Genomic DNA, 26,037 nt, shown 5'->3' with positions numbered 1-26,037 from the left:
AGGAGTAATGTGATACAGAAGTATTCAATGAATGGCCTGACACTGGGAAGTTCCGAGGAACAAAGGGACCTTGGTGTGTTTGTCCATAGATCTCTGAAGGCAGAAGGGCAGGTTAATAGGGTGGTGAAAAAGGCATATGGGACACTTGCCTTTATCAATCAAGGCATAGATTACAAAAGCAGGGAGGTCATGTTGGAGTTGTATAGAACTTTGGTAAGGCCACAGCTGGAGTACTGTGTGCAATTCTGGTCGCCACATTATAGGAAGGATGTGATTGCACTGGAGGGGGTGCAGAGGCGATTCACCAGGATGTTGCCTGGGATGGAACATTTAAACTATGAACATAGGCTTGGGTTGTTTTCACTGGAGCAGAGAAGACTGAGGGGTGACCTGATCGAGGTGCACAAGATTATGAGGGGCATGGACTGGGTGGATAGGGAGCAGCTGTTCCCCTTAGTTGAAGGGTCAGTTACGAGGGGACACAAGTTTAAGGTGAGGGGCAGGAGGTTTAAGGGGGATTTGAGGAAGATCTTTTTTACCCAGAGGGTGGTGACGGTCTGGAATGCACTGCTTGGGAGGGTGGTAGAGGGTTGCCTCACATCCTTTAAAAAGTATCTGGATGAGCACTTGGCACGTCATAACATTCAAGGCTCTGAGCCAAGTGCTGGCAAATGGGATTAGGTAGATAGGTCAGGTGTCTTTAATGCATCGGTGCAGACTCGATGAGCCGAAGGGCCTCTTCTGCACTGTATTATTCTGTGATTCTGTGATCACTTTGAATGTAAAAATGCATAAATGAGGAAACACACTCATAAAATTATTGATTGAGAATAATTTTCCAAAATCAATTCTTCGGTGTTTGTTTGTGAATGTATAGTTTTGGCTAACTTTAACTTGCATTTATATAGTGCCTTTAACATAGTAAAATATCCTAAGGCACTTCACAGGAGCATTATCAGACAAAATTTGACACTGAGCCAATGCAAGGAGATACCAGGACAGGTAAGTTTTAAAGAGTGTCTTAAAGGAAGAGAGGTAGAGAGGAAAAGACATGTAGGGAGGGAATTCCAGAGCTTAGAGCCTCAGCATAGCTGAAGGCATGCCCATCAAACTTGGGACAAAGGAAATCGGGAATGCACGAGAGGCCAGAATTGGAGGAGTGCAGAGTTGTCAGTGGGTTGTAGGATTGGAGGAGGCTGTATATTCAAACTTGCCTTTAAACTAGTGACTCGGGGGGAAGGGAAAGGGAAAACGACAGGGAGTATGATGATAAATAAAAAGGTAAGCAGCAGGCTAACGTGTGTAGGAGGGTTTAAGTTCAAGGCAGACGATGAAAGAAGCAGAAAGGAATGATAACTCAGGAGTTATTATTAGAGATGTTGGGAATCATGAGGGTAAGAAAGCTAGCATAAAGGCACTTTACCTGAATGCTCGTAGCATTCGTAACAAGGTTGATGAGTTAACGGCACAAATCATCGCGAATAAATATGATTTGGTAGCCATTACGGAGACATGGTTACAGGTTGGTCACGACTGGGAGTTAAATATCCAGGGGTACCAGACTATTCGGAAGGACAGACAGGAAGGTAAGGGAGGTGGTGTAGCTCTGATACTCAAGGACGACATCAGGGCGGTGCTGAGAGATGATATAGGTTCTATGGAGAATGAGGTTGAATCCATTTGGGTGGAAATTAGAAACTCTAAGAAGAAAAAGTCATTGATAGGCGTAGTCTATAGGCCACCAAATAATAACATCACATTGGGGCGGGCAATAAACAAAGAAATAACTAATGCCTGTAAAAATGGTACAGCAATTATCATGGGGGATTTTAATCTACATGTAGATTGGTCGAACCAGCTCAGTCAGGGTAGCCTTGAGGAGGAATTCGTTGAGTGTATCCGTGATAGTTTTCTTGAACAGTATGTAATGGTACCAACGAGGGAGCAAGCTATCCTAGATCTCGTACTGTGTAATGAGACAGGAATAATTAATGACCTCATGGTTAGGGATCCTCTTGGAAGGGGTGATCACAGTATGGTTGAATTTAGAATACAGATGGAGCGTGTGAAGATAAAATCCAATACCAGGGTCCTGTGCTTGAACAAGGGGGACTACAATAGAATGAGGGAGGACTTGGCTAAAGTGGACTGGAAACAAAGATTTTACGGTGGGACAGTTGACGAGCAGTGGAGGACTTTCAAAGCAATTTTTCAAAGTGCTCAGCAAAAGTATATTCCAGTGAAAAGGAAGGACTGGAAGAAAAGGGGTAATCTGCCATGGGTGTCTAAGGAAATAAGGGAGGCTATCAAATTGAAAAAGAAGGCATACAAAGTGGCCAAAAGCAGCATGAAACTAGAAGATTGGGAAAACTTTAAAGGTCAACAGAAAGCTACAAAAAGAGCTATAAAGAAAAGTAAGATGGAACATGAGAAAAAACTAGCACAGAATATAAAGACAGATAGCAAAAGTTTCTATAAATATATAAAACGAAAAAGAGTGGCTGAAGTAAACGTTGGTCCTTTAGAGGATGAGAAGGGGAATTTAGTTATGGGATATGATGAAATGGCCGAGGCATTGAACAGGTATTTTGTATCGGTCTTCACAGTGGAGGACATTAATAACATGCCAGTAATTGACAAAGAGACGAACGTAGGTGAGGACCTGGGAACAATCATTATTACGGAAGAGGTAGTGTTGGGCAAGCTAATGGAGCTAAGGATTGATAAGTCTCCTGGCCCTGGTGGAATGCATCCCAGGGTAATAAAAGAGATGGCGGGAGAAATAGCAGGTGCACTGATGGTAATTTTCCAAAATTCTCTGGACTCTGGGGTAGTCCTAGTTGATTGGAAAACAGCAGATGTGACGCCACTGTTTAAAAAGGGAGGTAGACAAAAGATGGGGAATTATAGACTGGTTAGCTTAACCTCTGTAGTGGGGAAGATGCTTGAGTCTATTATCAAGGAAGAAATAGCAGGGCATCTCGATAGAAATTGTCCCGTTGGGCAGACGCAGCATGGGTTCATGAAGGGCAGGTCATGCTTGACAAATCTTTTAGAATTCTATGATGACATTACGAGCAAGGTGGACAATGGTGACCCAGTGGATGTGGTGTACCTAGATTTCCAAAAGGCCTTCGACAAGGTGCCGCACAAGAGGCTGCTGCATAAGATAAGGATGCATGGCGTCAGGGGTAAAGTATTAGCATGGATAGAGGATTGGTTGACTAACAGGAAGCAGAGAGTGGGGATAAATGAGTGCTATTCTGGTTGGCAATCAGTCACTAGTGGTGTGCCTCAGGGATTGGTGTTGGGACCGCAATTATTTACAATTTATATAGATGCTTTGGAGTTGGGGACCACGTGTAGGGTGTCAAAGTTTGCAGATGACACTAAGATGAGTGGCAGAGCAAAGTGTGCAGATGACTGTGAAACTTTGCAGAGGAACATAGATACATTGAGTGAGTGGGCAAAGGTCTGGCAGATGGAATACAATGTTAATAAATGTGAAGTCATTCATTTCGGTAGGAGTAACAGTAAAAAGGATTATTACTTGAATGGTAAAAAGTTGCAGCATGCTGCTATGCAGAGGGACCTAGGCGTCCTTGTGTATGAATCGCAGAAGGTTGGTCTGCAGGTACAGCAAGTAATTAGGAAGGCAAATGGAATTTTGTCCTTCATTGCTAAAGGGATTGAGTTTAAAAGCAGAGAGGTTATGTTGCAGCTGTATCAGGTACTGGTGAGGCCGCACCTGGAGTACTGTGTGCAGTTTTGGTCTCCTTACTTGAGAAAGGATATACTGGCACTGGAGAGGAGGTTCACTAGGTTGATTCCGGAGTTGAGGGGGTTGGCTTATGAGGAGAGACTGAGTAGATTGGGATTATATTCATTGGAGTTCAGAAGAATGAGGGGGGATCTTATAGAAACATATAAAATCATGAAGGGAATAGATAAGATACAAGTAGAGAGGATGTTTCCAATGGCAGGTGAAGCTAGGACAAGAGGGCATAGCCTCAAGATTAGAGGGAGCAGATTTAGGACTGAATTAAGAAGGAACTTCTTCACCCAGAGAGTTGTTAATCTATGGAATTCCTTGCCCAGTGAAGTAGTTGATGCTTCTTCAGTAAACGTCTTTAAAGCTAAGGTAGATATCTTTTTGAACAATAAAGGAATTAAGGGATACGGTGGGAGCGCGGGTAAGAGGATCTGAGTCCACGAAAAGATCAGCCATGATCTTATTGAATGGGCTCGAGGGGCCGAATGGCCTACTCCTGCTCCTAGTTCTTATGATCTTACACCAATTGTTGACCTACTGTAGTTGTTGAAATATAATGTTCCAACAATTCTGGTTTGGTTTTAGACAAACTCAGAAGAAGTTCCAGTTCTGTGTGTTATGCAACGTTATGAACAGAATAGAGTAACCTATTCACACCAATAGTGACTGGACCAAAACTTTCAGTAACTCCCATTGTTGCTCTGCGAGGCTAAACTTTCTTTAACCAAAAAATTGTCAGAAATGATTAGAAGTAAGCTGAAATTATCCTTATTAGTTAGTGGTAGAATTAGTATTTAGTCAAATCTGTATCACTCATTAGATCACAATGACACCATTGTATAAAATTGTAAAATCAAGTTAGGATTTTTCAATAACAGAAATTATAATCAGAAATATTATCCAATTTCTACCACAATTATCTACATATGACTAAAACATTTGAAAACCAATAAAAACTGAACAGCTTTTAATAAATTCAGGTAAACAACAAAGACTAGACTAACGCAAATAAAGCAAAATACTGCGGATGCTGGAAAATTGAAATAAAAACAGAAAATGCTGGAAATACTCAACAGAGCAGGCAGCATCTGTGGAGAGAGAAGCAAAGTTAATGGGCGGAACTTGCCGTTGGGCGTCAGGACCATATGGGGGTCCTGAGCCCACATTTGTCAGCAGCGCAATTGGCAACGCAATCGTCCGGGAGGCGGCTGCCTCTGCGCTCAGGTCCTATTAAGGATGGCAGCTCCTGATGCTGCCGACCCAATCTGAGGGCCCACAGCTGTAGAGCCTCGGCAGCCCCACCAGGAGAGTTGAGTGCTGCTGAGGCATGTCAGGAGCCACAAGGATGCCTCAACCTGGAGGCACCCTCACTGGCCCGCACAGAATACAGAAAATAAAGACTCCTGAAAATGGTAGGGCTATCAGATGGAGAAAAAAACTCCCTCGCAGGATTGGATGCAGTTGTGATTGTGACCCTTTTCACGTGGCCTCTTCATTGGGGCATGGAGAATTGGGCTCCAATTGCCCTTGGCCTGTCATAGGGATACTGCCTCAATCAGCAAAAGTCTAATATCTTGACTCAAATTAACTGTTCCTTGTCAAATGTGATAGTTTTGGCTGCTCTTAAACTTGGTCTGATTGAAATTCATCTTTCATAATATCACTTTTGCTCACTCAGAAGAATTTATGAAAATTACAACAATATGTAGCCGGATATTTTTCCCCCAAAAAATCTATGAAATTAAACTATTTTTGATATATTTGTTCACATGTTTTTTAATGGAGATTGGATGAATAAAATGTGATCCTTTTTGGTGGGGATGCCTGTTTAGTGAAGGAAAATGTTGCTTATTCAATCACTTTTGACTAGATCCTCTAAATAATGAGTTTCCTGTTATCAGCTTCAGTGAAATTTTTCAGCAACTAAAAAATATAAATTAAAAACAACCATTAAAGAAGAAGCAAACTGTCTACTGGTTTGCTCATGATTCAGAAGTATAACTTTTCATTGAGGTGCAGAGACCCTACTTTGCATTGGCAGAAATTGAAACAATACTAGGAATGGTTGACAAATGTGTCAGAATTTTACTTCTGCTACAGAGTTGTGCAGACTGGCCTATCAACCATATTGAGTGCTGTGGCAGCCATTTGATTGAGTTTATTGATAAAGAATGTGGTCGATGGACATTTTCAGTGTAGCTGTGGTTAGTTTAAAAAGTGCCCTCTTAGATATAGAATTCAATTGATAAATTTGATTTATTTTCTGCAGGATAAGGAGAATTCCGCAATAATGAAAATTCACAGGTAATTTCTTTTTTAAAAATACATGTACATATCTTGACCCTTGAAGGAAATACCATATTGGTTTGGAATATTGGGTTGGTGCTAACACTGGGAACACTAACAATGAAACAACTGCATTTTAATAATAAATTTTAATCATAGGAGTCAACTGTCTTGTTAACTCACAGCTGACATCAAAATGACATTTATAAAGTTGCAAGGCATGGCCTGTTCTGTAACTTTTTAAACTGGCTCCTGGAGGTCTACTCAGATATCTTGGCTAAATGTGATTTTACTCACTTCATTTCAGATTATACTGCACTGTATTGACAAGAGGCTGAAACTGCATCACATCACTCAAACTGTGCCATCTCTGACCTGGATATAGGCTTGATGATTTAACTTGTTCCATGTAGTTTCTGGGCAAATCCCAATATTTGTAATTGTATGCATCATGATGGAATAATTGTTCCCAGTTTCAAAACTGTTGCCTCATACACTATTTCCTGACATAGTATGTTTTGCAGGATTTGCACCATAATCTCTAAAATTATACACTTTTTATTTATTTTATTTTTTACTTAGAGATACAGCACTGAAACAGGCCCTTCGGCCCACCGAGTCTGTGCCGAACAACCACCCATTTATACTAATCCTACATTAATCCCATATTCCCTACTACATCCCCACCATTCTCCTACCACCTACCTACACTAGGGGCAATTTACAATGGCCAATTTACCTATCAACCTGCAAGTCTTTGGCTGTGGGAGGAAACCGGAGCACCCGGCGGAAACCCACGCGGTCACAGGGAGAACTTGCAAACTCCGCACAGGCAGTACCCAGAACTGAATCCGGGTCGCTGGAGCTGTGAGGCTGCGGTGCTAACCACTGCGCCGCCCTATTGTTAAAGAAAAACATAGTTCCTACAGAAACTTGTTAAACACGCTTTATAACAATTACTTGCGTTATGATGATTTTGGGTGCTTTGAAACAAATTATATTATGTTAAGTGATGTTTTCTAAAGATAAACAGACATTTCAGCAACGTGCAGTAATTCCAGTGAGAAAATATATTAAGTATGGAATAGGTCAGGACATTCTGGCTAACGGAGATTTCAGTCCATTGGAAAAATGACTTTGGTCAGGGGTTAATACTACTTCGAGTTTTATCGAAAGGGTTCACTCCATTGCATCAAAAATAATTCTCCTTGATTGACAGCCTGTCAGGCATAATGCAATAGGAGAGTAAAAATGTGTCATGCAACCATGTGTCAAAAGTAGTGTACTTGTGATGATGGTGATCAGTCTAATAGTCCCCTGTGGTATGTGCATCCTACATCTGCGGCTGCAAGTCATGTTCACAGTGTTTACAGCAACTATGCCCCCAGTACTTCAAATGCATTCCCAATTGTTGGCCAGTGAAGCTGAATTTCAGTATTACTGAAAAATACGTCAGTGCAGCTTAGATTTAAATTCAATGCCAATTTCCCATTAAAAGTTTTATGCAGTCTTTTTGTCATTTCAATTCAAATGCAACCAGCTGTTGTAACAGCCTTAGGGAGGTGGTGCTTATTTTGTGTTCTTTTTGTTACATTTTATTATCTCCACTTTCTCCTCTGCGCAGATCTCTTGCACAGTGTCTTCCAGATGTGAGGTGGAATAGTCAACTGCCGTCTATTATTCTAGCCGGAGCAGGGGAATGATTCACACAATCGAGAAAACCTTTGCTTTACTCAGATGAAGCATTTCCCTTCTGCAATGTACCCATTCATCAGCCCAGCCACAAGCTGATGAAGCTCACATCAGTGAGATAGGATTTTCCAATTCTCATTTCTTTTTTCATGTGAACCTTGATGAGATGGTTGCGATAGGGAGAGGAGGAAGTTGTTTCAGGGATTAAACCTAATTTGATATTTAATGCTCATGTAATAAAATGGCAATGTGGCCATGGTATATAATTATGGACAGGATTTTATAGTTGCTGGCAGTTCTATGATAACTTGCCCAGAAGCCCATTCTTCTCACAATCTTAAAAATGTTGCAGCCCAGAAACTGGTCATTTGTCCCATCATGGTGCTTTTCTCCACCTGACTCAGCTATTTCAATCCCATTCTCCTACACACTTTAATGTTTCAGCTTTTCAAACAACCATCTAATTCCCTTTTAAATGAATTTGTTTATTCTGCTTCAACAACAGTTTGTGGCCAAGCATTCCATGTGCTAACCACCCATGTGTAAAGATTTTTTTTAATGTAATTTCCCCTTTAATATTTTTGGTGATTATTTGGAAAAGTGTTAGAACACCAAACAACTAGTAACACATGCCGGGAATACAATTTTCTTCCAATGAAAGCATATTAGGCTCAAAATCCTTATGACATGATTCTAGCATTTACTCTGCAATCGCCGTAGCGCTCAATCTGCCAGAGTTAGCGAGGCCAGTGTTTGTTTGTGATTTGACACTCAGTGAGGTTAAAAAAGAGACTTAAAGGATCCCACACATTGCTTCATTGGACACAAATACAACCATTTTAATCTGAGAAAAAATACAAAATGAAACCATGTACAATATATGTACAAACTCTTTTTGTACAAGACAAAATATTATCACCAGATATCATATGACAGAGCCAGGTAGATCAGGTCTGAGCACCATCATATTATCTCTTCTAATTTCCTAGCGGAAAAAAAATGCAAACCAAAAATAAAAGTTAAGGAAAGGTGGGTCCCTGCAATGATTCTCCATCTTCAAGGTTGATGACGAAGAATTGGGAGCAAAAAGAACAGGGAGTTAAGAAACCAAACTTGATAGAAATAAAAGTGCGAAAATATATAACAGAAAACATGCTAAAAATAATGAAAAATGTACATTTTTCAGTAAGTGTAGTAAAGTTAACGTTTTTGTCATTATGTAATCATCCACTGAATTCCCAGACTCTGGCATGATGAAAGAGTCGAACTGAATGGAAGGTGCTGAAGCGCAATTCCTTAAAACAGGCTAGCAAGTTCTCCTTGTTAACAATCCAATTAATATTAATATTTTATTCACAATTGTTTCACTCTACTTCCTACAAAATGTAACAACAAAGTAATCACAATTCAAAAATCACTCCAGAACATAGTGTGGTTGGGTTGCAGTACGGATGTGTTCAGTGCTGCAGCCAGAGAACAGACATTAAAGCTGAGATAGTTTTAGCTAAAATCAGAGTCTATAATCGACGGAACTGGCACAGCAGGGTGTGCAGAAACAATAAGGTTGCCTGCCATGTATCTTTTCCTATCCTAATGATGTGAGTTTGCAGTAAGTCCAGTCCAGCTCTCTTATGGTATTGTTTGTTCCTCTCTCTCCTGACCTTGTGTTGCTGAACAAAAGTAGTTGTCAAGATGGCTTTCAGCACTGTGAGGGAGGTGGGGATCACACCAAGAGTCAAAGATTGAACTCCTTGGATCAATAAGTGCTGCTTGGAACTATGTAATAGGCTGAAATGGCATGCAGGCTTACTTAAGTCAGACAACTCTGCATTAATGCTTTCTACCTCACCAAGTTAAGATTAATGTCTCTTTATCCTCCCAGGCTAGACTCCAAAAAATGATCTACTGTCTCTGATATGAATTAACTACTTTGTGCTGTCTCAAAATTTTCATTTCAAAACAGATTTAAAAATGGAGAAAATGAACACTGTAGAAAAATAGCACTTGGCTTGCAATGTGGTCTTTCCCAGAAGACCTTGTGGGTCAAGCACTTCTACACTTCATCAAAGCAGAGGGAAAAAATTCCGAAATGGAAAACTAAAAAATGTTGATGTTAGAATGTTGAACAATCTTTAATACAGGGCTAGGTCTATGCCCTACCTCAACACAAAGACAGATAACAGTGTATATTCTGATGGCGCTCACATGCTAGTCATCAGGCAACAATGGAAGCCTCATTTGCCACTGCTAGAAGTATACTGGTTTTATTACTTGATTGAGGGATTGTATACATTGAACTAATTTTTTTTTGTGACCTTCATTCTCCAAGGAGGAAACAAAAGGGGAACAAAATACAAGTCTGGTCACAAAAGGAAGGAAAGAGAAGCTACAAAGTAGAAGATGACAAGGTATTGCATTTATAAAATAAAAACTTGCTAAACATAAATGGCCATAATATTCAGTCTGCATCGATTGTCTTCAAGTCATCAGTAAAACCATCCATTAAACCTGTGATTCCATGCTGGACGCAGATAATTTAAGGGCAGATTATTACTTCTTCTTGGTGGTGTAGTGTCCATGATCCTTTACTTGTCTGTAACAGAGCATGATAAGATCCACGGAGCATCAAAGCCAGCAAGCATCCCATTGAAGGATCTTCACAAAGTCTCACTCTTAGACTGGAGTTCATACAGGTATCAACATTCATCTTCTACCTCTCTGATGGGTGGGATCAAACTGCTGGTAGATTTGTACTGATTGATTTGATTAGCCATGTGAGTGCTCATTGGTTTTATCTGAATGTTCCTCGGGAAGGTGTTATCAGTTTCATCTGTAAACCATTTCTTTTCTACAAACAGCAGGAAGGACCCACAGAAGAGTGAGAGAAAGAGGAGGAAAGAGAGAAACAAACATTGTGGTTAGTCTCGTGGGCTGGAAAAAAAAATGTTAACCCTGTTGCATGTTTGATAGATTGTAAAATTGGAATTCATGACATGTTACCTCCTCCACTGTGATACTGACTGATTAAGTGGTTTAAATTATTCCCTGTGACAGAATGATAAAGTTACAATCTGTTCTGACATGATCTACAGGTTGCAAGCATTCTGCAATGTCCATCTACATGCATCTTCACGTCAAACGGACATTTTTTTGTAGCTGTAATTCAATGGAACTTTTAAAGTAATCAGAACACCTGAATTATTGATAGGCTTTTTATGTGGAAGGCTCTCAGTAGACTGGAGTTAGCGAGAGAAAAAAAGTGCTTTTTCTAGGCTTAGAATGCAGACTCCCCTAAACTGGTTCAAGTGCTTTGAAACTATAGGAATACGACTCAGAGGTATTGTAAATGTAAAATAAAATCAAAGCAACAAAAGAATGACTACATTTCATTGTGACAGCTTTTGCAAAAACCAATAACAGTATGATGTCTTGTTTGATATTGTGCGATTGTTCAATTTTACTGGCAAATTTCTTTTCTCATTTTACTCCGTCTCTTGCCTCTATGTGTCCTGCTATAGTAGGCCTAATAGGACAGTGTAGATTTAGATACTTCTCTAGACCACTGTCAGGGCTGCTCCATGTCTTGTTCATCAGATTGCACTATTCAACGAGTGAATGAGACAGTTTACATCTATGTCAGCTTTTTCCTACCTCAGAGATGGAATACTTTACTATTCTACAGTGTGTCATTTGGTACTCTAGTTAATAGCCTGGTTGATCTCTGAGATTCAATCAACTGAGGCAAGCAAGCTGAAGTGACAGGCCACTCGAGGACTTGGGCACATGACTTTCTGGCTGGGAGCCAAGTATTCAACCATTTGGGCTCCTGGACGATGGTACACAGGCATTTGTAAAACATCCAAGTCTATCACAAATGGGGAATGTTATCCTTGCAGGAATAAATCTTTAGATAGGTGTAGACAAATAGGTAGTGGAACACAGGAGCTACTTGGGTAACTTTAGCCTAACCCACCCAGCAGGAACAAGGCAGGGGTTCAGGGCAGACGCCTATTCTGTACTAGCGTAATTCTTAGCACACTGCCGATTATTTAGCAAATGTTGTCCAATCGCGGAATCATATCTAATGTTGGACACTGTGTTTTGAGTTTTGCAAGCACGGGCTGGTTAGGTACGGCCTGTACCTTGCCCGTTGTGAACAGCGGGAGGGACATGTTTGATACGATCCGCCAGTCTTTGGGATGTACGGCCTATATACCTGGCATAACCCTGGCATTGAAATTCATATATCACATTACTCATTTGGACAACATTAGGGCTCGCAGTGTAGCACGTTTGGAAGCTACATATGTTAATCCACAGGGCCCTGTTCTTTGCAGACAGAAAGAACATGTACAAACATTGCGCCTGTTTCAGCTAAACAAAATAAGAGACAGCCATTCGCTGGTTCATTCCTCAGGACAATGCCTTGACCAATCGAGTCAAGCTGCCTGGTTCAAATTTCAAACAAAACTTGGCAGTTAATTGTCAGTCGCCATAAACTGGTGCATTCTCCATGACAATGCCTCTACCAATCAGCTATCTCTTCTCATGCAGTATAAGTTGTTGTTCTCCCTTACATTGGTTATTCTTTCATATTGTCCTGATGAGTGCAAGATGAAAAGCTTCGACAACATGTCTCTATTTTCAGCAATTCTCTAAACCTAGTTTAAGCCTCACTCCTGACCTTGCAATAAAACTCTCAACTCTCAGGACTTTTTTTTTCTACTGTCAATCAAATCAACAATTAAAGCCCAGGGGAGGAGTTGGAAGGCCATTTTCTCTGAATGAGATGCATTAACTACACAAAGAGGAAGAAAAAATCAATAATGAGAGGATGACTTGCCACTCATTATATCACTTCCTTTCCCAATGCGGTGGTAACAGATAGGATTTTTAAAAAGTTTTATTGCCAAGCATTTTCAGATGTTGTAATATAGTTTTCAATGACCTTCCTTCAATCATAAGGTCAGAAGTGGGGATGTTCGCTGATGATTGCACAATGTTCAGCACCGTTCGTGACTCCTCAGATACTGAAGCAGTCCGTGTAGAAATGCAGCAAGACCTGGACAATATCCAGGCTTGGGCTGATAAGTGGCAAGTAACATTTGCGCCACACAAGTGCCAGGCAATGACCATCCCCAACAAGAGAGAATCTAGTCATCACCCCTTGACATTCAATGGCATTACCATCGCTGAATCCCCTAACAACATCCTAGGGGCAACCATTGACCAGGAACTGAACTGGAGTAGCCATATAAGAGCAGGTCAGAGTCTAGGAATCCTGAGGCGAGTAACTCACCTCCTGACAACACTCAAGAAGCTCGATACCATCCAGGACAAAGCAGCCCGCTTGATTGGCACACCATCTACAAACATTCACTCCCTCCACCACCGACGCACAGTAGCAGCAGTGTGTACCATCTACAAGATGCAATGCACCAAGGCTCCTTAGACAGCACCTTCCAAACCCGCGTCCTCGACAAACTAGAAGGACAAGGGCAGCAAATCCATGGGAACACCACCTGCAAATTCCCGTCCAAGTCACACACCATCCTGACTTGGAACTATATTGCCGTTCCTTCACTGTCGCTGGGTCAAAATCCTGGAACTCCCTTCCTAACAGCACTGTGGGTCTACCTACCTCAAATGGACTGCAGCGGTTCAAAAAGGCAGCTCACCACCACCTTCTCAAGGGCAATTAGGGATGGGCAATAAATGCTGGCATAGCCAGTGACGCCCACATCCCATGACTGAATAAAAAAAAATGAAATTAAATTAAGTAAGTCACTAATGAGGTTTACAAACTGTCATCCTATATTGGTTGATGTTTGAAAAAACATCACAACTCATAATGTGTATACCAAATCCCTTGATTTAAAAAAAGAAATGACTCTTGGTTTATGAGAAGGTGAGCTTACTGCATATAATCAAGTTTGGCATGGCATGATCCCATTTTCATACAGGTACAGTCTCAAATATATGTTGTCTTTTAAGTGTGTAGTTTTAGAACAGCTTGTCATGATCGAGCTGGAGTCTGTTATCTTTAAAACTGAGGATTTCACAAATTAACTGTTGTCTGGAAAGCAGTGAAACCTTCGATGAGTGAACTTTTTTCACCTCCAGCCGATTTTGACACTTTCCCCTTCTTGCTAGGACAGTTAAAAGACCATGTTCTATAACTTAGGTGTATACCCTTTTGAAAGAAATAAAGCAATTAAATAAAGCAATATTTTTATGAATCCAAATCCTATGATCGATTACATAGCCCAGTTAGAGAATGCCATGACATTATTTTTTATAGTCTTAGAGCCTTCTTAAATAGCAGTCAATAGTTGAGGCAGTATTGATGTTTTGTCAATAGTTACAAGCAGATTTAATCAATATGTGTCATTTTCACAATGCAGGAAAAAGGCACTGGGAGGGTGGCGGTGAGAGGCAGAACATTTGTCACCACACTATTTACTTATTTTTCTTTTATAGATTATCAAACTCCTGGGAATCTGGTTGTTTCTCAGAAGCTAAGATGTTTGAGGAAGGACATGATCCATATATTTAAAATGCTAAGAGGCAAAGATGATTTGGATGCAAATTGGCTACTTTGACTCAATTTACCGCTTAAAAGGCACTCCTACCCCACCCCACCCCTCACCAGAATGGAGGTACAGGCTTCCAGAAAAATCAGTTAAAGCTGAGGCAACTAACTCCTTTAAAAAAAGATCTGGATAAGTAGCTGTTTGGAAAAGATTTATGATTGTAGGCATGGGTTGAGATGATCATATACTCCAGAGGCGACAATATTACTGTATTGGAGGGCAGGGTGTGAGTAGAGCAGACCAGGGTTGAACAGTGAAGATATAAGGATGGATGCATATTGTGATGATATTTGGGCATAGGTTTCAACTTGGATTGTTACCAACTGGGGTCGGTTGTTGGCACTCTCACCACTGAGTCAGAGATGTGGATTTAAGCTTGAATTAGATGCAGGTCTCTGGTTTATCTACCTCTCCAGTAGGTGAGGGAAGGAATAATTGGCACACAGGGCTAACATCAGATGAAAGATAGGGGCAAATATGTATGGGTCAGATGGCTTGTTCTCATCCTGGAAGCATAAACATAAATAACATAGTGAGAAAGTTCATGGTGCTTCAGAAGAGAGCAAGCGAAAACTGAACTTCAAGCAGGAATTGAGAAGAGTTAGGTGAAATTTATATGTGTAATTTGATTCACAGAGCCACCATAGCTGCATCCCCCAAGCTTCTCAAAATGTGAGGCCTGACATCTTACCCTGAGCCTGGTTGAGGGAGATGGGAGTCGGCATGCTACCTGGTTTCGTCATGGTTCCACCCCATGGAGATGAGGCTGGGAAACTGTGTGGATCTACTGCCATGTAAAGGGGGCTGTCTAATGAGAGGAGGGGATTTTCCTGGGAAAATCGGGTCAGTGCGCCACCTGATAAGCCCAATTGAGTGCAAATGTAGGCTCCGTTATGCGTCAAGTAAAGGCCCAAAATGGCAGAGGGACTGGTTGAACAGCACAAAAACACATTTGGGAGCTGAAGACTTCTGCCTTATTTCTGTGAAGGTCCTTCCCTGGGTTCCTGTGCTGTGCCAGAGAATAATGGAACTACTTCAACATTTTGAGCCTCTGCCTAGGCAGATGCTGCTGATGAACTCGATCTGACTGAGCTAATAAGCCTGTCCCTGCAATTGGGACAGAGATGGCATCCCTGGAAGTGAGTGGATTTCTGTTGAGGGTGTAGGGTCACTGGGCCTTCAGCCTGTTTTAGTTCAGTGAGTCAACACAGACATACGCACAAATACTTGTTGAAATTTTCTGTTTGGAACTAAAATTTACCCTTTCCGCTTCAGTTCATTACAGCAGGCTAGCAGTGCAGTATTACTGGTGTAAAGCACAGGATATAGCAGACACAGGCCTGATAGCCTGTTCTGAATTGAAGTGGCAAACATGAGTTTGTAAGCTACTGACCAGGAATTGCAACAAGTATTGTATGTGCATTTAGGTAAGTTTGTGGAGCTTGAAAAAATTATTAGCTTAGTAACTCATATTGTACTGAGAGCTGAGACATGCATATCAGTGGGTGGGAATAGGAGGGAGTTGGCTCCCACTGTGGGTAGTGAGGGGCTGGGAGGAATATAGCTCAAGTCCCCACAGTTGAATAATTCTGACATAACTGGAAAATATTTCCAAAGATCCCAGACTACACAGCAGGAACTGCATAAAATAATGTTTTGGGAGAGTTCATTTTATTGATTTTTACTCCAGGTTATTGACAATGAAAACATTGGACTTCACAACAAGTGAATGTCTTCAGGAAGTAAAATGGTGTAAGCGAATCCTCTTAAGTACAACTGAGTCATTGGCCCAGTCTCATGTTCCAATCAGAATAGGTTCTTCTTTGTCATTCTCGCAAATTTGGAATTTTTCCTCCAATCTAGTTGGAACCAAAGCTCACGCTTTTAGAAATGGAGGATTCCTTCACGCACTTTTTTTATTCTTTCATGGGATATGAATGTCGCTGGCAAGGCCAGCATTTGTTGCCCATCCCGAATTGCCTTTGAGAAGGTGGTGGCAGTGAGCTGCTTTGAACTGTTGCAGTCCATGTGCTGTCGAAAGTGCTGTTAGGAAGGGAGTTTCAGGTTTTTGACCCAGTGACAGTAAAGGAACAGCAATATAGTTGCAAGTCAGGATGGTGTGTGGCTTGGAGGGGAAATTGCAGGTGCTACACAAAGCAGGGAGCTGGCTAGATTTCAAGGAGGATTTATCATATCCTATACCTCCCTGGTGTTCACAGAAGGCTAGCTTGGTATTTTGTGGTGTCTGTAAAAGCATGAGTTCTATCAGTATTTCAAAAATGAATAGAATTTGTCAATGAGCAGAACCCTGGACAGAAATTCTGCTAATGATGTAGCCAAAATACAAGAAAGCTAGGCTGCTAATTGTCCACTATATTGCAGACAGAATTGCATTTACAGAGCGCACCCGACTCTCAGTTTTTTTTTTATCAGGGTAATACTGTAAATGGATAGCGACCAATGAGTTTGGTTTGTAGGAAGCTTCTGTAAGAGGACTTCTTTAGTTTTGTCAGTTAAAATTTTTAGTGTGTCATGATGGTTTCACATTGCGCCATAGTCTTTCAACTCAGTTACAGACCAGGAAACACAAGGCAGCTTTCAGGCCTCGGTAATCAAGCAGAAAATTATAAACTGATAAAAAGGAACCCACAGGGCTCTTAAATAACCTGGGGTTTAATAATTTACCACTGATAGTGTAACATTTCTATTTCTTCGGACCATAGCCTTTCACAGAAGATAACAAAGTAGAAAACTGCTCTTGTAGCATCACTTCCAAGCAATGCTTAGGAACACAGGAGCAGGAGTAGGCCATTCAACATGATCATCCACTTCAATGCCTTTTTCCCACACAATCCCCATATCCCTTTATGTCATTGGTATTTAGAAATCTGTCAATCTCTGCTTTAAATATACTCAACGACTGAGCTTCCACAACCCTCTGAATAAAGACATTTCTCCTCATCTCTGTCGTAAGTGGCTTCCCCCTTATTTTGAAATTGTGTCGCATGGTTTGAGACTCCCCAACCAGGGGAAACATCTTACCTGCGTCTATCCCTTTAAGTGTTTTGTAAATTTCATTAAGATCACCTCTAATTCTTTGAAACTCTAGAGAATGCAAGCAGTGTGTAATAATAATCCGTTTAATTTTATTAAAAGTTCTACATGTTTTACATAATAACTACAACTTCTCATGCAGAACATCTAGATGCTCAGTGTTTTTGAAGAGTCCACTTAATTCCTAACTCTTTAACTTTACTTTGAGAAGAATGGTTCATTAGAGTTATGGTACTTAATGATTTATTGACTTTGTGTGCCTTTTCTCTGCAAAGAACTGTACAATTATTAAACTGCTTTTTAATGATCATAGGGCTCAAAGTTTGTCCTTATGTTTACAATTTGCCTGCAAATGTTGTTTGTTTACATTCAAGATTACCACTGCAACCAAAGAATGATGGTGCTACCGAAAGCCATGGAAGTGTGTGCTTGAGATAATGTAAAGCCCTAGGCAATACTTGCCCATCATTGTGTTAAATGAGAGGACCAAATTGCTGGCCCCACACACCAGCTGTAGCTGATTCATACCATAAATAAGAGCATTTATTTTGGGATTATTTGATTACAGGTTTTTGTGCCCTATTACATTGTGGGTAGAATTGTAGAGCATTAACTGCATATGAAGTTGTTTGAATTTCAAGGCTGGGTTGGCTGCTGGGCCTTCTCTGATCCAAATAGTGGGTGGAAAGATGCCAAAGTAAAATACTACGGACGCTTGAAATCTGAAATAAAAAATGCAGGTCTGGTAGCCTCTGAGGAGACGGAAACAGAGTTAACATTTCAGGTTGATGACCTTTGATGAACGGTCAGAGACCTGAAATGTTAACTCTCTCCTCAGATGATGCCAGACTTGCTGAATATTTCCAGCATTTCCTGTTTTGATTTCGGAGTGATCCCAATGTGGGCCATGGCCTGTGAGAATTAATATTTATGTTTTCTGCTGTCCTTGAAGGATCTCAGGAAAATCACTTTTTTAAGGTGTTAAAAGGAACATTAGGTACACCTGATGCAGACCTTCTCATGTTTATAAAGGTTAAGGGGTAAGACCCATAGTGCAGGATACCAAGATTGAAAAGAGCTGTGATTTTGGAGCCTAGCGATTGTTGGAGGAAGAGAATAATGAAAGAGGTAAGATGTTCCACAGTAATAAAATAGTGCAGAACATAGTGTGATGACTCTTGATTACAACACAGCAAAGAAACAAAAAGTGAATGGTGTGCAGGACAGAATATTTGGAAAATAAAAGGCAACTACAGAGGAACCATGAGAATATTAGTATTCATAAAAGAAAGACAGGAAAAGTTGTATTGGAAAGCAAATGGAGACTAGAAGTGTAAAAGATTGCTCATCAACTGATAAACGTTTCCTACTTTTCAGTCCAGGTGTATGCAAGAGGACATAGAGGACTCTGGAGAAATGTGAGCCATATTCAAATCTTGGAGGGACTTGTATTTTACAAACAGGATGTGGACCATTGCTGGTAAGCATCTCTGAGGCAGATGAAAAACTGTGCCATTAAAGAACCATCTAAAAAAATGCGCAAGATCTTCAGTGAGTCATCAAGGGGCATAGAGGAAATTAAAACTTTAGTAATTCCACAGAAGCACGAGGTGATGTACTCTGTGGGTTGGGATCCAGGGAAATGCAGCAAGGTGGATACAAAATTGGCTCAGTGGCAGGAAACAAAGGGTAATTATTTACAACTGGAGGGCTGTTTCCAGTGGTGTTCCACATGGCTCAGTACTGGGTCCCCTGCTTTTTGTGGTAGGTATTAACGATTTGGATGTAAATGTAAGGGGCATGATCAAGAAGTTTGCAAACGACACAAAGATTGGTCATGTGGTAGATGGTGAGAAGGATAGCTGTAGGTGCAGGAAGATATTGTGGTCTAGTCAGATGGGCAGAGAAGTGGCAAATGGAATTCAACCCTGAAAATTGTGAGGGGTTGCATTTGGGGAGGTCAAACGCTGAGAAGTGTAGAGGAAGTGAGGGACTTTGGAGTGAATGTCCACAGATCCCTGAAGGTAGCAGGACAGGTCGATAAGGTGGTTATGAAGGCAAATGGAATCCTTTCTTTTATTAGCCAAGGTATATAAGAGGAGGCAGGTTATGCTGGAACTGTATAACTCATTGGTTAGGCCACAACTTGAGTACTGTGTGCAGTTCTGGTCACATTACAGAAAGGATGTAATTGCACTAGAGAGGGTAAAGGGAAGATTTACAAGGAGGTTGCCAGGACTGGAAAAATGCAGCTATGAGGAAAGATTAGATAGGCTGGGGTTGTTCTCCTTGGAACAGAGAAGGCTGAGGGGAGATCTGATTAAAATGTACAAAATGGTGAAGGGCCTATTCACCTTAGCAGAGAGGTTAGTGACTAGGGGGCATAGATGTAAAGTGATTGGTTGAAAAATTAGAGGGGAGAAGAGGAAAAGCTTTTACACTCAAAGGGTGGTGGGGGTCTGGAACTCGCTGGCTGAAAGGGTAGTAACCCTCAATATATTCAAAAGAAGTCTGGATATGCACCTCAAGTGCTGTAATCTGCATGGCTACGGACCAAAAGCTGGAAGGTGGGATTAGAAAGGGTGGATCGTTTTTTGGCTGGCACAGACATGATTGGCCAAGTGGCCTCAAACTTTCTATGATTCTGTGGACATGAATCAGAAAGAAGCTGCTGAATGCAGAAGTATCAGTAAATGTGCAGAATGGGTTCAGTGATGACTGTAGGTGGTCACTGACAGATAAAACAGTCACAAATCTCTTGATGGAAAAAAAGGCTGAAGATGACCTATCAAACATAGCACAGATGCAATCATTTGACAGTAAACTAGCAAACATCACTTTGGAAGTCTATATAAATGGTAACTGGTTTAGAAGTTGAGATCCAGATCCTGTCAAGTGGTTGAGATATTTAAGGCAGTGAAAAATATAACCTCTCAAACTCTGCTCTTGGACCTCAGTTGTATAACATAGGCAAATGATTGCCAGAAAAACAACCATGCAAAAACCCTACAATTGTCAATGGATTAGGCCAGAACTTTCAAGGAGATGGGTTATTTTTAGAGTCAACAGCAGTTTCCATAACTTTAGGCAGTACTAATGTATGTAGTCAAATAAAAACAGGAAGTGCTGGAAATACTCAGCAGGTCAGGCAGCATCTATGGAGAGAGAAGCAGAGTTAATGATTCAGGTCTGTGACCTTTCATCAGATAGCTATAGGGCAGGCTAGTAGTTGAAAGAGACAAACAAATTTCCAAGAAGAAGCAAAGGCGAAGGGTAGAAAAGACTGAAAAAAGAACAAGTGAGAGGGCAAGTTCAGAGGCAGAATGTTGAGCACGAGAACCAGATCTGGAGAGTAGAGAATCTAACTCTCATGGACGGAGTGCAATTTGTGTTTAAATGTATTGTAGAAAAGAAGGGAGGATCTTTATTCAGTTTGACTGAGGAGTTGAGCCATGAGGCTCAACTTTGTCTTTAGGATGGTGTTGTACCACTGAATACCACTGAATACATGTGGCTAATTGCTGTTCTGATTACATACAAGATGAGCAATGGAAATAGTTCTTGAGAATATGTTAGTACTCAGTACCCATTCACATAGCATATGCATGTATAGTTTGCATATGCTGGTAATATTAAAAACAGAATATGTGAGCAATTTTAGATAATCGCCTGTCCTTTACTGGTGATGTTTAAGTAAAAGTACATTTACTTGTATGAGTGTTTTATGGCCTTTTCTACTCGCATGTGGCTAACACTGTAGCCACACCGGTTGCCAGTTAACAATTTCTATTGGACAACACTGCACTAGCCTACTATCGCTCCATGGAAGCTGTGTGAGATTGGGCCCGACAGTTTGCAAATTTGGTGTCATATTTGACCAGGCGATGAACTTCTGGCCACACTTCCACTATCACTCAGACCTCCTATTCCATAACATTGCCCAACTCTGTACTGCCTCAGTTTATCTACTGCTGAAACCCTCATTCATGCCTTTGTTACCTCTAGACTTGACTATTCCAATGCACTTGTGGTCAGCCTCCCACCTCATCCAAACCTCTACTTCGAACCAAGTCTCATTCACACATCACGCCTGTGCTCGCTGATCAGCATTGGCTTGCAACATCTTTTTTTTTTTTTAGTTCTTGTCTTCGTTTTCAGATCCCTCCTTCGCCTTGCCTCTTCCTATCTCTGCAATTGTCTCCAGCCCCAGAACCCTCAGATAGCTGTAATTCTGGCTTCTTGAAGATCCCCAGTCTTAATTTGGTGGCTGTGCCTTTAGCTGCCTTTTTTTTTTGAAGAGATAAAGGCACTGATACAGGGCCTTTGGCCCACCAAGCCTGTGCTGACCCATCAGCCACCCATTTATACTAATCCAACATTAATCCCATATTCCCTACCACCTACCTGGACCTGGCGGAAACCCATGCGGTCACAGGGAGAATTTGCAAACTCCGCACAAGCAGTACCCAGAACTGAACCCGGGTCGTTGGAGCTGTGAGGCTGCAGTGCTAACCACTATGCCACCAGCCTTGGCCCGAAGCTCTGGAATCTGCTCCTTGAACCTATCTTTCTTCCTTTAAAATGCTCTTTAGAACCTACTTCTTTGGTCTAGCATTTGGTCATCTTCCCTAATATTGCCTTGCATATGGCTCAGTCAAATTTTGTTGGATAATGCTCTTGTGAAGCACCCTGGGACTTTGTAATATGGTAAAGGTAATTTGTCTCTCTCCCTCACTGTCTCTTTTCAAGGAAGTTATGTTTAGCAGCTCTAAGAGTGTGACTTAAAAGAGGGTACAAGTCTAGATAGGATTTAACTGGAATGTTTCATGATTGCTGCTACAACAGGTAGGACCTTTGCGAGAGAGGGAGCAGAATGTCAGCCACAATTGAAGTAAGACATCTTCTAGCACAATGAGAATAATATTCACATTTTCACCAAAGGAACAATGAAGTAAATGTATTAGTTACAGCAAGAATCATCGAATGGTTAAAGCCCGAGTAGACTCTCTGCAAGACCAATTTAGCTCGTCCCACTCTCTCCCATCCTTTCCACACAGCATGCAAGTTTTTTCCCTTCATATGCTTAAAAAATTTCCTTTTGAAAGCCATGCTTGAATGTTCCTCCACTGTCCTTTTCGGCAGTGCATTCCAGATCATAACCACTCGCTATGTGTTAAAAAAAAAAGTTTTCCTGCTGTCAAAGAGCAGCAAGGATTTTAAAAGATCATTCCTGTTGGTTCAGGCATTGTGGCAAATAAGACTGCTGTCAATGAAACCATGTATTTAGCTGCAAGGTATTCTGCAAGAGACAGATATGGCACAGTGGGCAGAAGAGCCCAGAAATGGTTTATGAATTATTTTCTTCAAAAGAAGCAAATAGAAACAGCAGTAACTCTCATTCCCACTGAGTAAGTGTGGGAAGGATGTTGAAAAATATCACTTGCAGAGCAAGAGGAAAACTGCAGCTCCTGAAGGAATATCGTTCATGCATCCCACCCCCTTCTAAGAGTGTTTGGAGCAAACATGTTATGATTCCACTGTGCTCACCTGGAAAATGCTGTTTAAACACTGGGTTGACACTGACAAAAATCAAAGCCAACCAAACTTTTCTCCTGTCATTCACTAATTTACTTTTTCACAGATACTGCCAGCAGTGCAGTGGAAGTGACAATTCTGCTGTATCTCTCAACAAGATATGCAATATTTTAAAAGTCTCATCCTCTATTGATTTGGTGGTACAGTGAGGGAGTGCTGCACTATTGGAGGTGCTGCGAATATAAAAGAGCGCATGGTGCTTTGTTGAAGAAAAGCAGCAGCATTATTTCCAAGGTCCTGGTCAATACTTATCTCACAATCAACATTGCAAAAAAAACAGATTATCTGGTCATTATTACATTGCTGTTTGTAGGACTTGGATGTGTGCAAATTGGCTGTTGATTGTGAAAGATGCTATCTAATGCAAGGCCTTCTTTTCTTGCATTGTATGACTCAAGGCACTGATAGTGGCTTTGGGATGGTCTGAGGTCATGAAAGGCACAATAGCAATGCAAGCCTTTTTTTTTCCTGTGCCTGCACAAGCTCTCCATTCCTTTCAGTGTCCTTTATTATTTTGCAATCCCCATATTATCCTAGCATTGGCAGTCATGTTTGCTAGTGCCCTGACCTACTAATTGATAATTCCCACTCCTCTTACTGAAAACCCACTTTCATTGACAAAGAATTTAATCAATCCACAGAACAACTTCTTTTACAGAGGATCCATTTTTTCTTTAAAGTGCACAGGGATGACAATGCAAAATTAACCCAAGCCCATTTACTCTAATGCAGACAGCAGGCAAAAATACTGCCTGCTCAATTAGTTTGCAGCAGGGCTCCATGCATTGTTAAGGGGCTCCTTCCTTCATGCCTCAAACACTCCTACAGTTGTCACTCTCCCTTCTCTCGTCATGCTAGGCCCCCACCTGCCAAGAATAAGGCATATTGATTTTAAACTGTTACTGAAGTGAAGAAAGGACTTGTTAGACACATCAGCCATGGCTGGAAAAGACATTTACATATTAACAGAATGTGAAAGGAGAAAGCAGCCATTCCCTGAAACTTTAAACCACAATGGACTTTTGATCACCAGATGTAGAAGGTGGGGCAACTTGCATGCCAAGTTGACTGCTAAGATGGCCAAATACACAAACACGCATTTAAAACCAACCAGTCACATAACTAACCTGCTGAGCAACCTGAGTTTTTTGAATTAACAGGTTGGGCAGAAAGTCTGTCTGCTCCCATCTCTTTCTCACAAGCCTCTGAATCCACTTTCTTCTTGAGAGCCTGTTTGTGCTGGTTTCTTTGCCTTAGAATGGGAAAGTGGTGAACAAGGATTCACCAAGGAGGACCTAAAAACACGGTGTGTTTAAAATTAAACTCTGTTGCACTAAGACCAGGTGGCAGCTGAAAAGGGAACCCTAGCCCTCTTTCTCACCTGATTGTAACATTCTCCTCCTCTCTCATACCTACCAGCATTATTTCTGCTCATTCCACTGAAAATGAAGCAACGTAAACTCTAGACATTTATTGCCACATAATCAACTTTTAACATTGCATTAGACATGAAACCTGTCACATGCCTTTCTTCTGTAGAAATCTAAATCACATTTTTGTTTCAAATCCATTTACATCAACATTCTGTATTGCTATCTTTTCATATGAGCTGTGAAACACATGTACCTTCTCACATGGTCAGAAAAGGCACTATTTCAAAGCAGCATAGTTCTGCCCACTATTTATCACTAAACCAGATTAACTCATCATTTTTGCATTACCATTCGAGAGAGCTTACCGTTCACTGACTGTTGCATTTCATACATTACAATAGTGGCTACACTTTTAAAAGTACTTCATTGGCTGTAATACTGTTTTGGAATGGGCGCAGGTATTAAAGTGTGCCTCATCAAGTGTATGTCTACAGAAAGGTTTCTTCTTGCCTGAGGGAGAACAATCACAATTTTGTTTTCATAATAAGCTGTATAAAAATGTGATTTTCAGGCATAGGCAGAAAAGGAATTTTGTACTGTTGAGTGGACCTGATAAAGTCTCTCATGAGTTGTGCACTCTCTAAAATGATTGTCATTCCTTACATTTTCCTGTGAATGTTGACTGCTTATACATACACTACAGGTTTACTATCCAGTTACTACACAGCAACAAATGGACCCCACTCCCACCATCAAGAGGTTTTGAAGTTACAGAATATAAGGGGTGCTACACACAAACAAAAATGCCACATTACAAGAATGCTCAAATCCAGTCAGCTGATGAATTTGAACAAGGCTAATACTCCTGCAGCAGTATTTCCAACTGTCACTTGCCTGAAAAACAAGCACCCTGGATGTTTGAAATTTGGTGTAGTGGTGGAAACCTTGCCCTGCTCCATGGACAGTCAAAGCCGCCCTAATACAATTTTGAGATGCATCCATAAATAGGGCGGCGCAGTGGTTAGCACCACAGCCTCACAGCTCCAGCGACCCGGGTTCAATTCTGGGTATTGCCTGTGTGGAGTTTGCAAGTTCTCCCTGTGTCTGCGTGGGTTTCCTCCCACATGCCAAAGACTTGCAGGTTGATAGGTAAATTGGCCATTATAAATTGCCCTTAGTATAGGTAGGTGGTAGGGAAATATAGGGACAGGTGGGGATGTGGTAGGAATATGGAATTAGTGTAGGATTAGTATAAATGGGTGGTTGATGGTCGGCACAGACTCGGTGGGCCGAAGGGCCTGTTTCAGTGCTGTATCTCTAAACTAAACTAAATGGATGATCAACATAAGCACAAAATCTATAACTGATAGAAATGAGCAGAGTGTGCCCCCCCCCCCCCATAACTGAGCAGGCATTAAAAAACTGTCAGTGAGAAAGCATACTGTCATCAGTCACATTGGTTGTCTGTGCAGCATGAGTGCTTTCACAACCAGACATTCATTATTTTCATCCACTGTTAGGTGCACACAAACTTAGGATGCGTTGATGGCTTCTGATCGCTTGCAGGTGTGCTTATTATGTGTCCTTAAGCACTTAGCTAGTAACGCCAAGATTGGGGGGGCCTAGTTGTTCATGGACTGTGTACCGGTCTTACAGGCATTAAACAGATACC

At 41.1% G+C, this 26,037-nt stretch overlaps 1 protein-coding gene across 6 annotated transcripts in view; it reads right to left on the bottom strand.

Annotated features, from left to right (window-relative positions):
• Positions 1 to 8,575: 8,575 nt before the first annotated feature.
• kcnma1a (potassium large conductance calcium-activated channel, subfamily M, alpha member 1a) overlaps positions 8,576 to 26,037 on the bottom strand; it is a 787,618-nt gene continuing 770,156 nt past the window's right edge. For 2 of the 6 annotated variants that reach the window (XM_068020585.1, XM_068020588.1), the window contains one exon: positions 24,131 to 24,287. In XM_068020585.1, coding sequence (XP_067876686.1) covers positions 24,188 to 24,287 — 100 coding nt within the window. In that variant the 3' untranslated portion in view covers positions 24,131 to 24,187. The other 4 variants (XM_068020590.1, XM_068020591.1, XM_068020586.1 and 1 more) reach the window with 4 other exon arrangements.

The sequence above is a fragment of the Heterodontus francisci genome, chromosome 42 (assembly GCF_036365525.1).
Source record: "Heterodontus francisci isolate sHetFra1 chromosome 42, sHetFra1.hap1, whole genome shotgun sequence".
Classification (NCBI taxonomy): Eukaryota; Metazoa; Chordata; class Chondrichthyes; order Heterodontiformes; family Heterodontidae; genus Heterodontus; species Heterodontus francisci.
The sequence above is the reverse complement of the archived record's forward strand: the minus strand, read 5'-3'. Positions and strand labels throughout refer to the sequence as shown.